This window comes from Canis lupus, chromosome 27 (assembly GCF_003254725.2).
Source record: "Canis lupus dingo isolate Sandy chromosome 27, ASM325472v2, whole genome shotgun sequence".
NCBI classification, from domain to species: domain Eukaryota; kingdom Metazoa; phylum Chordata; class Mammalia; order Carnivora; family Canidae; genus Canis; species Canis lupus.
Window position 1 is genome coordinate 1,213,923 of NC_064269.1, and position 13,119 is coordinate 1,227,041.

The 13,119-nt window shown below is 54.2% G+C and overlaps 2 protein-coding genes across 7 annotated transcripts in view; both read right to left on the reverse strand.

Moving 5' to 3' along the window:
- The window catches only part of HOXC10 (homeobox C10), a 106,216-nt gene that overhangs the window by 31,409 nt on the left and 61,688 nt on the right, over positions 1 to 13,119 (reverse strand). The window lies entirely within an intron of this gene.
- Positions 5,365 to 13,119, reverse strand: part of HOXC4 (homeobox C4) — a 59,717-nt gene continuing 51,962 nt past the window's right edge. For 2 of the 6 annotated variants that reach the window (XM_035707078.2, XM_049102910.1), the window contains exons 2-4: positions 8,148 to 8,264; positions 7,060 to 7,504; positions 5,365 to 6,555 (exon numbers count right to left, since the gene is read on the reverse strand). In XM_035707078.2, coding sequence (XP_035562971.1) covers positions 6,200 to 6,555; positions 7,060 to 7,498 — 795 coding nt within the window. In that variant the 5' untranslated portion in view covers positions 7,499 to 7,504; positions 8,148 to 8,264 and the 3' untranslated portion in view covers positions 5,365 to 6,199. Of the gene's footprint in view, positions 6,556 to 7,059; positions 8,000 to 8,147; positions 8,265 to 8,421; positions 12,898 to 13,119 lie in introns of those variants that run through there. The other 4 variants (XM_035707076.2, XM_025458706.2, XM_035707074.2 and 1 more) reach the window with 3 other exon arrangements.

Consider the following 13,119-nt stretch of genomic DNA (forward strand, 5'->3'; position numbering starts at 1 on the left):
CCATTTTCTCCTCTTACCAAACTGCCTGCCTTTTTTTTTTTTTAATTGCCTCCAGCTAGAACCAACCGCTCTTCTGCAACCTTATTTTCCAAGGTCTGTTCTGGCAAGTGCAGAGACTCCACGTGTACAAAGTTGCGAACACTGTGCTACTGCCCAAAGGGACAGTCACAAATAAGAGCCAGGCGCTCCCTGGGATGGGGAGAGAGCAAGGAGCCCGAACACACTGCTTGGGGGACAACTCCCAGGTTCCGCACCCCCCACTCACGCCCCCCCCCCCCCCCCCCCCCCCCCGACAGCCCAGTCCCGTCCCTGCCCCGCAGGTTAGAGAGCACATTCCCCCTTTTACAACAGCCCTGATCCTAATCTGGTGCCCAGAGACAAAGGCCCGGGCAAGAGGGAAGCAATTCTTCCTAAGATTTGGGGTGGAGGTGCGGGGAGGACCGTCCTGGCCCGGAATTCTCATGATGGAGGAGACCACTTGCTGGTGGGTGGGCCGCCTGGGGTGCTTCTCCTCTCTGCGCCCCACAAAAATCCTGGGAGGGTCCCACTCCCCGGCTCGGTGACTGGGCAGAGAACGGGGTTTTCATTCCTAAAGAAAATGAAGTCTGATTTGGTGGCGGTAACGGTGGGATGTTGGGGGGCCGAGGAGGAGCTGAGGCTGTGCTTGGTTTTCCATGCAAAAAAAAAAAAAAAAAAAGTGGACTAGGGCAGAGAAAAGGGAGCCGGGCTCCCAGGAGCGAGGGAGCCCGGGGTGGAGCGGAGTTCACCGCGCTGTGAACCCGCCCGGCCGGTCAGCAGCCTGCGCCCCCCCCCAGGGCCCTATTGTCCGCGGCCGGGCCGGGGTCGTGACCCAGCTACAGGCGATGCGGCGCCCGGTCGGCCCGGCTGGAGCACCCCGGAGCCCCGGAGCCCTGGAGCCCGGGCGCCCCTCACCTTTGCCCGGGCTGGGCCCGCCGTCGCCAGCCTCAGGGCCCGATCGCTCCAGAAGGGAGCCGGGAGGGAGCCCGGAGGGAGCCGGGAGGGAGCCGGGCCGAGCCGCCGCCCTGTGCCCGTCCCGAAGACCCCGGCCTCCCGTGCCGCTCCCAGGCTTCTCCCCGGAAGTTCACGCTGACGCCCTCTCCCACCTGGGAGGACTGGGTCAGAAAGGAGGAGAGAGCCGAGGTGGCACTTCTTCAGGCTGGACCCGTACCCCATCGAGGCTGGAAGAGGAGACCCTAGGGGACCCTACATCTTGGGAAAGCGGCGATGGCTGATGGGGCCTGGACATTCCAAACAGCCCTGTCGGTTTGTTGGCCTCTGTAACCTATTCGCCCTCAGCCGTGGGAGATCCTCCCTGCCCAGCCTCCTCTTCCCTGCCTCCTAATTTATCAGCCAGCGCATCTGCAGGGCTGGGAAGCAGGGAGATGGGGCGGCCCAGGCCCTTGCCCTGTTTGCGCGGATGTGGGCTCTGCTTCCCGATGCGCCCTCGGTGTAAAGAAGCTACGGAGCTGACCCCAGAGAGGAGAGAAGACAAATTCCGGGGAGTAGAGGCAGAGCCAGGCCTGAGAAGGGGCTCCTGGGCCTGGGGGGCAGAGGAGCAAACCTTGGTTTCCCTCTGCTACCAAATGCAAAAGGCATCCCAGCTTCTGGAGCTACACAGATTTTAAGGTGGCTGAGGGACCTCCTCAGGCCTCTGGTTCAGACAGTGGACAAGGCCATTCCTGATTCTCAAGAGGCAACGAAAACTCCCATAGCCCAGAACAGCCCCGCGCTGCAGAGAAACACGCAAATGGGGCTGCGCATGTGGGGCGCAGGGAAAGCGGGCCAAGTTAGGGGGAGAGGGGTGATCAGTTCTATCGGAAAGATTGGTCACAGGCAGAGACTTTTTTCCTACCAAATCCCCCAAATATTTATTTTGGGCTCCTGCCCATCTAGATAAATCAAGCTAACAGATTAGGAAGTTCATAAAATTGTATTCTTAGATAATGATATCCAGAGAGGTAATAAATACTCCCTCTGCTCTGGTGGCCGCTGGACTTGGGGGATCCTCCGTCTCTTTTCCCAAGCCTGGGAAGGGCCTCTTAGCATTAGCTCTCTGAAGGTGGGGCACCAGATAACAGCTGTGGATAACTAGGAGAAGCAGCTTTGTGAGGGCAATCCCATGCTCCCCCAGGACCAGGCAGAAGGCAGAGGTGGGCTGGCCAGTACCCTGCTCCTCCCGTCACAGCGTCAGTCTGAAGGGCCCCCTCCAGAGTCCGCTTCCCTAACCTTGGACAAGCAAATGGTGCCTAGGAGACGGTACCCTGGTCCCAAGCTCTGGAGAACCCCTTGCTTTATCTTCCACTCCCCCAAACACACACATACACATACATCTCACAGCAGCAAGGCAGCTTTGAGCTGCAATCCCCTAAGTCCATGCACGAAGACAAAGAAAAAAAAAAACAAAAAAAACAAAAAAGCTGATGCACAGATTGCAGAGAAAACTTTGTAGGAAACTTCACACAAGCAGCAGAAAGGCGCCCTCAGAGAACTCGAGTTCCCCAGTCCTTCCCCCACCGAGGCTCCCTTTCCCTCCACACCTTCTCCTTCCTGAGCCCAGCACCTTCACTCCCCAGGTGCAGGACTCGGCACCGAAACTCCATCCCCCCCAGCAGAAGCCCTCTGCTCCTGAGTGGACTTCCCGCCTTCCGTCCCCAATCCGTCCCCAAGCCCGGGAGTTCAGCTACGCATTGAATGGCAAGCAGAGGCAGGAGTTGAAACTGCTGTGCTCCTCGCCCTGGGCAGATCCAGTGCTAACTACTTACATGGCAGGGGGACTTGTGACCTGTGGGCATCTCCTGGTGCTGGGAGAGGAGGACCTTGGACGGCTGGCGTTGCCGCGTGCACCCCGTCTTCTTTTAACTTAGCCATTGCAGAGAGGTCCAACCGCCAGCAGGCACTCAGCGCCCGGCCTCTCCCATGACTCTGGGCAAGAAATCCCCAGCCCTGCAAAAGCAGTGGCATCCTCTGTGGAGGCCAGGGGCTGAGCAAGGGCTGGCTTGGGAGGGTCGGAGGTGGGGGTGGGGGAGAGGTCAGAGGCGCTGCCGAATATAAAGGCGATGGGAGAGAAAATGCTGTGTCCTCCCCGTGAACCTGGCTGCGTCCTCCCCGCCCCCCCACCAGCCTTTCCCCTCTGCTCAACCCAACTTCCATAAAAGCTCGGCCCTCGGCTTCCCAGGGAGGCTGTGGCAGCATGGCGTGGAGCGGGAGCGGCGGGGACCCAGGCTGCTGGAGCTGGGGCCCCCCACTCACCACCCCGCCCTCTCAGGCACCCTGATCCCATCCTGGGTGGTCAGGCCCAAGGAAAGGAGAGCTCAGGCCAAAGAGAGATTGGAACCCACTGGAGGGAAGGCCAGAGGCCAGAATCTTCAATGTAAGGGGGTTTAGTTTTGTTTCATTTGTCAAGAATTGTGGATTTCTGATGTTTCCCCTTGTCAGACCAGGAGGGACAGAGAGCAACTCTGTGCATACGTGTGAGAGGAGGAGGGAGAAACTGAAGCCCCAAAGAAGGCAGAGGAAAGAACTGTCCCGATGATCCTGCTGCTTCCCTGAGCTAGAGCGTCCCTTCGGCAAGTTCAGGGAGAAGCTTAGGAAAGAAAAGAGAATTTTTCTCCTCCTCGCTTGCTTTCGTCTCTTCCGCCCTTGGGAAGAGATGGAGATAAATTCCTCTGAAACCAAAGGAGCGAAGTTAGAAAAGACTATGGATCTCAAGTTCCTTTTCTTTCTCTTCCCCTCTTTTCCCATTTAAACTTCCTTACAGGGTTGAAAAGACCCCCCAAGTCCACCCCTCAGGCTTCCCTTCCCTTTTCCCAAGCACAATTAGACCCCCTTGTCCTGCCCCAAAGTCAATTGCCTCAAGATGATAGGAGCTACAGTCAGATTTGGCCTCTAATTCACTTGATTACATAAAATAACTCCAGATAATTGTGGATCCCACTTCCTCACTCTGTAGGCAGCGTGTTTTGCTGTCTCCAGGGCACCATTGAGGGAGGAGAAAGTAGACCTCCAGGGCCAAGTGATTCCCCCCAAAACACACACACACACATATGCACACACACGCGCACCCACACGCACTCCACTCCAAGGACCAGCCAGCAAGTGGTTCGAGAGGAAATAAATCCAAACACACTGAACAACAGATTTTCACGACTGGTCCCATTGTTACCTTCCACCCCAGAATTTGGGGAGAGAGGCGAGGAGTATCCCCAGCTCCTCCACAACTCGCACATCTCTTCTCCCTCCCTCTTCTACTTCTGGTTGCCCTCTATTCTGCAATTTGAATGAATTGTCCAAGAAGCTCAACCAAGTTCCCACCCTGACCTCCTCCCAACAAACAAGCAAAAATTTGAGCAGGCCTGGCTTAGGGCCTGGTCTTCAGGATCAGGATTATCTGGGAGCCTTTGGCTTAAATTAATGATTCAGGTAATCCAGGCCAGTTGCTGTTGTTTATTTGTTTGTTTGTTTCTCTCCCCTTGTTTTTAATCCCCAAGGAAAGGATTGGAAAAATTTTTTTTGGTGTTTTGGGGGCTTTCTGTTTGTTTTTTTTTAACAGCCGGAGAGCCTTGTTCCAGCTTTACCCAAGCCTTGTCAGAACCTGGGAGGTTATAGGAAGAGGGGTGGTCCCTGCCTCTCCCTGTGTCTTTTCTCAACACCTGGCAGGTCCCCGATAAAAGTTAGGGGAAAAAAAAAATCAAAGTTGTTCATTATCTCCAGGCAGCAGGCTTTGAGGCCTACCCATGCAAGGGGGCCTCCCAGGCCTCTGGCCTCCACTTCACCCTTCTTTCCAAGTCTAAACAAACAGAGAAGCCACCCTGACAGGTCACTTTGCTGCTCCAGAATCACCAGCTCAAAATCTTCCTCCTTTTAAGAAGCACATGCATGTGGAAGGGGCATCTTCCTTAATCCCTCCTCCCAAAAGAGTCCTAAAAGGTGAAAACTCCTCTCTCCCACTCCCTAAACTTGCCTTCTTGTCTGCAAATCAGGCAGGCCTACTCAGCTGAGAGAAAAGAGAAGAGGGGAGAGAGAAATCAACAAAAAGAAGACACTGTGCCTAAGTACAGAAGAGTGGGACCCTCCCAGCCCCACCGTAAGTCCCCCCACGGGAGTCTGGCCTCTCTGCAGACTCTGGGAAGGGACCCGAGAAACCAGCACTAATCTTCCACAACCCCTCTTTTGAGGATCCCCTGCCCCAAATCCCTTGCTGGTTCGCCTAAGGACACTGGAAAAGGAGCTGAGAGTCAAGATTTGTGTGTTTGCTTAGAGTAAACTTAGGCAACTATGGAGAAGGTGGGATGTTAGCAGGCCAGAAGGAGGAGGGGGATAAAAAGAAACCATCAGACATTGACGTAAAACTAATTCACATCCACTGGTTTATTATTGATCACGGGGCATTTCACATCGACACTAAAATTCTTTATTGCAAGTTTTACAATAATCAAGTAAATTCAGTCCAAAAACACAATAACCACGATGGTGGGGTGGGGGTTCTACCTATAGACCGCCTCTCTGAACTGAAAGTTCATTTTTATTTTCTTTTGGCTCCTTAAACTGAACAGCTCTGAGAGGCTCTTCAGATGCATTTAGCTTTGTCTGCTGTCGTCCCCCCTCTCCTCCCAGCCCCCCCCAACAATAATACAAAAGAACTTCATAGCTTTGTTCTCCTTAAAATGACTTCCCCCTCACTAACCTCCCCTGGTGCATTTTCAATGCAAAAGGCCTAAGGAAAGGGGGGGGGGGAGGAGGAGGAGGAGAAGGATGAGAATTGGCTTAAAAATCGCTCTTTCCTTTTTTCTTTTCCTCATTTCCCCTGAAATTCACCCAAACCAGACCATCGCACCTTGCAATATATAATTTTTGCAGCTTTTTCCTTAAAAAATAAATAACCCCCCAAAACGGCCTTAAAAAAACAAAACAAAACAGAAAAACAGAAAAACCAAACCCCAGCAGGTACCATGCTAAGACAACATCACATGCTTAAAAGGGTCCTTAACAGTGGAAAGGGAGAGAAGGGCAGAGGGCTTGTTTATCTGTTTCGTCAGTTTGGAATTGACAAGGGATGAGGTGGGAGGAAGAGAGGAAAAGAACCAAAAAATATATATATATTAAATTCTATAAATAAGAGTCAATTTGTGTGTGAGGGGAGGACGGGGGCGCGGGGAGGGGGCAGGGTGTGAGTTATGTTTTATAACCTGGTAATGTCCTCTGCCCGCTGCTGCTCCGGCGGCGTGGCGCTCTGGGAGTGGTCTTCAGAAGTGCCCGGGGTGGCTGCCGAGAGGGTGCTGGGCGCAGCGCCGGCCGGGGGCGCTGACCTGACTTTGGTGTTGGGGAGTCGGTGGTCCTTCTTCCATTTCATGCGCCGGTTTTGAAACCAGATTTTGATCTGCCTCTCAGAGAGGCACAGCGAGTGGGCGATCTCGATCCTTCTCCTTCGGGTCAGGTAGCGATTGTAATGAAACTCTTTCTCTAATTCCAGGACTTGCTGCCGGGTGTAGGCTGTCCTCGAGCGCTTGGGTTCCCCTCCGTTATAATTGGGGTTCACTGGCGGGGGGGGGAGGAGGAGGAGGAGGGGAAAAGCAAATAGTGGGGTTCAGAGGCAGCAGGCTCCCGCCCCCCCACCCTCACCCCATCCTCAGCTCTGTGGAACGGGAGGAGGGGGTGGTGGAAATAAAGTCATCAAGCTAAATGGGTTATAAAGAAGTTGAAGGGAGCTGGAGACTTTGTAGTGTAATAAGAGGGGAATCCTCATTGTAACGACACTGAATTATTTATGCGCCCTTAGAAAGCGAGCATAGTTTTCACACATACATAACAGATCGTAGCACATGGCTCGGACTGCCCAGAGTAGCTAAGCCATAAAATTTATGGGGGATGTAATTACCCATTCTCGCTCGTAAATCCAGTTCAATTGTGCTAACCCAGAGTCGCTCCTGGAGAGAGAGGGGGAAGGAGAGAAAGGAGGACGGGGCCGGAGGGGGCCGGGGAGGGTGGGGAGCGCTGGGGAAGAGGGGAGGGAGGGGGAGAGCAAAAAGCAAAGTTGCCTACCCGTGCTAACGTGGATTTTTTTCATCCATGGGTAGACTATGGGTTGCTTGCTGGCGGCGCTGGAGGGATGGTCAGGGGCTGGCTGGCTGCAGGCTGGCGGGGCTGGGGACGGGGAGGCGGAGGCGCCCGAGAGAGGCGCCGGCTCGCAGAGCGGCTGGGATTTCTCGGGGTGGTGGTGGCCCGCCTGGGCCGGCCCGTGGCCTCGCGAACTGCCCGGCCCCTGGAGACTGGTGCAGCTATACTGGCGCTCGGGGTAGCTAGGGCGCGGAGGCGGTGGTGGGTACAGCTCCTGGTGGTGATGCTGGAATCCCGATTCCCTGGTCCGGCCGTAATATTCCGGACTGTGTTCAGGGATGTAGCTATTTTGCGAATATTCTTCGCATGGAGGAAATTTCGGATCGATGTAGTTAGAGTCCATCAAATACGAGCTCATGATCATTAATTTCTGGAGTGGAAAATAATTTTTCTCGCTTTGTCGTTTTTCTGCTCCATAAAGCCCTCCTACTAGCTAGCGACCCTGTAAAGTTACTTTCACCATGTGACTCCGCCGGCCAATCACACGGAGCAACCCAGTCCCCGGATAAGGAACCGAATCGCTTTATTCAAAATGTATCCAATTTTTTTTGTGTGTGGTGGTGGTGGTGGTGGTGCTGGGGGTGGTGGGGGTGGTGGTGTGGGGTGAGCCGGCGGGGGCGGCGGTGCCCCCAGCGCGCACCCCGCCAACTGACAACCCTCCCCTGCAAAAGGAGATGGGAAGCGCCCGGCGCCCTTGCAAAGCCTGGGCACCGGGAGGCTGTCGGGAGGCTGCGGCTCAGCGCCCTCGCAGGGGCTCCCCGTGGGCCTCCGGCGGGCCCCCTGGGCCTGGCTCCTGAGCTTTTCCAGAGGTCTCCATTCATGGCGATCCCGTCTCAGTCTGTGTAGGTCACCGGGCAGCGCCCCTCTTTTGCAGGAAGAGGAAGTTGAATGAGGAGGACTGGAGTGGAGGTTGGATGGGGAGGGGCCCAGGCTGAGCCCAGGAGGCTGGAGAGCCTGGGGTGCCCCCCATCCAAGGATACCAGAGTCCAGCCCCCTTCCCCAAACACACTCACCCAACCCTCTGGCCTTGGGGCCGGCGAGGCAGGGTCCCAGCTGGACCGGGCAGGTAGAGGCAGCGGGATGCAAATGATTCTGACGTCATTTCTGGAGGTCTGGGGCTTGAGCCCCCGCTGAAGAGAGACAGGAAGTGGTTGGCAAGAGCGGAGTTCGGCAGCGGGCCCTCCCCCCTGGTACCCGCGGACCCCCTGCGCCAGCCCCGAGGACACTCTCCCAGGCTCGCTGCTCGTCCGCGGCGGCCCGTCTGGCCTGCTGCCTCCTGACAACTACCTCCGGGCCTGGCTCCCGAGGCCCCGGGGCAAGGCGGCCCGTGCCAGGAGTCGGTGCCCGGTGACCGTGCCCGGCCAAGGCCCTGGGAGCTCTTCTTCCTTCATCCCCACGGAGGGCCCGACCTACTCGGAGGGAGGCCTGTGTGGGCAGAGCCTGCTTCCGGCCAGGGACCGTAGCCACGTAACACATGTGTTTACATGTAAACACACATTCCCGAGGGCCAGCTCCAGGCTGCTTTCCAAAAGCTGAGGGGTGAGCTCACCAAGCTGGGGAGGCTGGGCAGGCCCGGGGGTCTCCAGGCCATCCCTCCCCGCTCCCCTCCCTCGGCCGCCCACCCACACCAATACCCTGATGGTGGGGTGGCGGGGCCAGGGAGGAGGCCAAAAAGGGCTGCTTTTTCTGAGCACCCGCCCCCCCGCCCCACGGCGGCCGGGGGTGGCCACGCCGTGCCACGGATCCCAATTAGCTGATCCCATAACTCAGAGTTGGGGGGCGGCGGAGGGGAGAGCCCAGGGAGGAAGCTGGGTCCCCTTGTTGTACTTGATAACAATTATAGTTTAAAATCATAGCTTGCCGGGGCTTGGCTATATTTTACTTGATAACAATAAAAGTGACACATAAAGTTAACTGTTTATGTTTTATTTATTAGACTAAATCTGCCAGCGGTGGTAGGAGCGCTTGCCTCGTCGCTCCAGCTTTTATAGGGCTGTAAAACGTCATAAATCAGTCTCGCGGAATCGCCCGCACTCTTTGTGTCGCGGCGGCGCAGGGCTGGCGGCCGCTGGCTGCCTGCACCCTCCTTTCCACGAAAAGTCGTAATGTGATTTTTTTCCCTCTGATTTTATTATTATGATCGCCGCCGTGATTAGTCAATCTACCTTTAATTCGCCGCCCTACGCTGCCTCCTCCCAGCCCAGCCTGGTTGACACTTGAATAAGTACCTTTTAAAACGGCATAACAACTATTTGAGGGTTTAATTAGAACATCTGCAATTAAGGGAATGAGGAGGGGAAAGGGAAAAAAATAATAAAGCCCTCTTGAGAGGGAGACTGAAGGCGGGAGATTCCCCACCTGTCTTTCACCACCTTAGGGATGCAGGAGAGGGGGTCCCCACGTCCAAATTGGGGCTCACCCCGAGGGCAGGGAGGAGAGCCGCCTGGGCCCGCGGGCCGCTCGCTAGTCTCCAGTGCGGGGTCCCTCCTCACCCCAGGCTCCCGGCGTGGGGCACCGCCCCCCAGACCCGAGCCCCAGGAGGACGGTGCCCTGCCCCCTACCACCGGGCGGGTGAGGGAACTGGAACTCCCTGGAGGACCACCATCTCCCAGAGGAGAGCCCCAGCCCATTCCTGCCTGGGACCGCCTGCCTCTGAGCACTGGCCAGTTTGGTTGCAAGAGGACCGTGAAACTGGGAGGAGGAGAAGGCTGCTGCTCCATTGCTAGTGGTTTGGAGCCTGGGAGGGTTTTATCTGTTGTGATTATTGGGGGCAGGGGTGGGTTAATTACAAGTTGCTGGAAGAGGGCAAGGGGAAACCTAAGCTGAACGCCGCCTACCTAAAGAGTCAGGAGCGCAGCCCCAGGCCGTCCCCCAGGGAGAGCCAAGGCTCCGGGGAGCTCAGGTAGGGTGGGGGCAGGGTGGCTGAGGCAGGAGGAGCCTTCCAGCCCCACCCCCAGCCTCCCTTCCAGGCCAACACCTGGATCGGGCTGCCCCACCCATTCCGGGCCCAGAATATTCTCTTCCCCGCCCTGGCAAGGTGAGGTCTTGGCCTGGCTCCTCCGCTCCCAGCCCTCACTCTCACCTTGTATCTGCCCTGCCCCCTGCCACAACCCTCTTTTCTTCCATCTCCTCGCCTTCTTGGGCTTGTCAAGGAGTTTTTCCCAAGGCGTCGCCCATCCCACGCCCCTGCTCCCCGGGATTCTGAGCTCCTGCAGGTGGGTCAAGGAGCGGGAGCAGGAAACCCACTTTGGGCCAGTATGTGTAAGTAGCGACAGAGTTCAGCTGCCTCCAGCTGAATGTCAAGCCTGCCTTTGGTTATCACAGCTAACAAACATGCACGCATACATGCTATTCATACTTATTAACACATTAAATGCCTCCTTATGAGGCCATAAATAGGTGGGGTTCTCATTCCAGGTTTGCACAGCTCATTCAACGTGCGCCTCCAGAAAGTGAAATCTGGGAGATTCCCCCCATGTACCCACATTCATCTACATCATTTGCAAAAAAAGAAAAAAAACTCTCTTTGGGTGCCTATACCTTCATAGCAAGGAAGTCGCCTATCACAAGGGGCAAATAGCAAGCCAGCCAGTCTCTACCACACACACACATGCAAACATTTCACCTGGATATTATTACAAGCACAGAAATAAAATCCCTCTGGAGAGCTCCTGCACTTAGCATTGGCTTAATGTTGGGGGGGGGCACTAAAGCAGCTCTTCCGTGAGGAGTCCCTGTATCTGGTCCTGTCTCCTTTTGTGCTTTGCCCTCCTGCTCCTGCCTTGCCAGCCCAAGGATCTCCAGCCCCGCTCTGCCCTCCACCTCTCTCTGCCCCAATTTTATTTTTTATTTTTTCTGACCACCCTTTGCCAGCCTCCAAACGCTCTCTGAATGCCACCCTCCCCACCTCCTTTCTAAATCTCGATCTGGTTTCTCTTTCGGAAACATGTTTCAGTACAAAGCGCTTCCCTTCTGACACCGCTGAAGAAAAATATGTGTCCATTGTGTGCGAGGCCTTATTGTGCCCGGATTACCATACTGACCGTTGGATAACCCATATTCCTCCCCTCCCCAGTAACAAGCTGCCGGCTGAGGGACCTCGGCGGCTCCACACATTCTGTGCTGCATTAAAACCTCACCTCTTAGACTCCCTGGATTTTCCTAGGGAGAAAAATAAATGGGAGAACCAACTCAGGATTTGGAGGGCAAAGAGAAGGAAAATGAGGGTCACTCCTTTTTCCCACTCTCAGAAGTGCAGGATTTTGTGTGTGTGTGTGTGTGTATGTGGTTTTTGTTATTGTTGTCTTAGAGATTAAAAATCGCAACACATCTCTTTCCTCTTCCTCAAATAAATTGACTTTTAGATGGTATGCCGCCAAGTAATTCATTTCATTTTTATTTTTTTCTCTGAGCAACTTGAAAATCCCAAACTAAAGCAAGACTCTCATCCCATTTTTTGCCGTGTGTGTATGTATATATGTGTTTTTTTGTCCCTTTCTAACGCCAGCAGGCAGAAGTAATGTATGCAAAAGAATATGCAAATGCTTAATTGATTTTTTCTTAAATCTCTTGTCAGTAAAAGTAATGAATTGGTCTAAAATGATTTTAATAACCCGGACGTGTCACCAGAAAATACTAAACCTTTTTTTTTTCTCCTGGAATCGCTTATAGTCTCAAAAAAAAAAAAAAAGCAATCATGGAATGTTAATTTGCCCCCCTTTAAAATATTAAAGATGAATTTCTCTTGTTTGTTCGGAGACCATAGGCAAGGTCCTCTCCTGGATTTCCCCCTCCTTGCCTCGCCTTCCTTGGAATTCAATTTTCCTCAAATCTCGTTTAAAGTGGCTTTTTAAAAAGTGGCCGCATTTTAATATTGGTTAGACAGAGTGACCTGCATTTCACCTCGGGTGTTTGACTTGTTCCAATAGGTCACTGCCATGGGGTTATTGATGGGGAAACTCCATTGAAATTTGTCTCTTCGCAAATGGCCTTTAGATCTTCCAGCGAGTTCAATAACTAGTTATAATGTGGAAGGGGAAAAATGAAGGCCCTGGGCTAACGAATTTGATGTTTCATTTTTATGCTGGAGAAATTGTTAGTTAGAGGTTGGGTTCCCCACCCCCTTCCTGGTTCATCCTGGCCTCACTGACCCCCACTCTCATTCAAGGCTGCTGGATTATGTCCCCTTTAAAACTTGAGCTGGGGTGTCCCTTTCTGCCTTTGATGCAAGCTTTAATTCTTCTGATTATTAATATTGTTGTTGCTGCTGCTGAAAATTCTGACTTGAAGCTGTAGGAAGCTTGCCCTGCTGGAGATTTGTAACCTAAACTTTCCTGTTTGGGGTGGGGGAAGGATTTTTACTTTTTTAAAGGAGGTGAAATGCAGTTTTGAAAGTTCTAGGAATTAGGCTGGCTTTAGGGTAGCTACGGAAGGCTCCCTGGCCTGGTGCTCCCAGGATTAAGGAAATGATAGGAGGCAGGGAACCCTTTGGGGGCTTGATGAGGGCACCTCAAAATGGTCCAGTCTGTTCTTGGCCTCTGAGCTACCAGAGACCCGTGGGACCAGGCACCCAGGACCAAGGAAAGCAGAGACTGGGAAAGGCTAAGGATGGAGGGATAATTCCACCGAGCAGGCAAGAGAATCCTGGGTGTCTCATCGAGGGTCAGAGACATCATTCCTGGAGCCTTGGATCGGTAGCTGCTTGCTTCATGAGAAGGGCGCACCAGGAAAGCCCACCGCCCCCCAAGACGGTGCATTTCAGTGAACTGCAGAGAACAGAGGGAAATAATGGGGGCGGCGGGGGGTGGGGGGGCGGGTGATGGAGATTTTATAAGATTCCCTGATTTTCCAGAGCCCTCAAGTAGTAAGAGAGGAGTGGGCAGGGGAAGGGAGGGAAGGTCTTTATTTTATTCTTCCCAACAACGACCAAGTTGGGGCCCGCTTGACTTCTCCAGAAAACCGTTTTTGGAGAAAGGACTGCGGAGA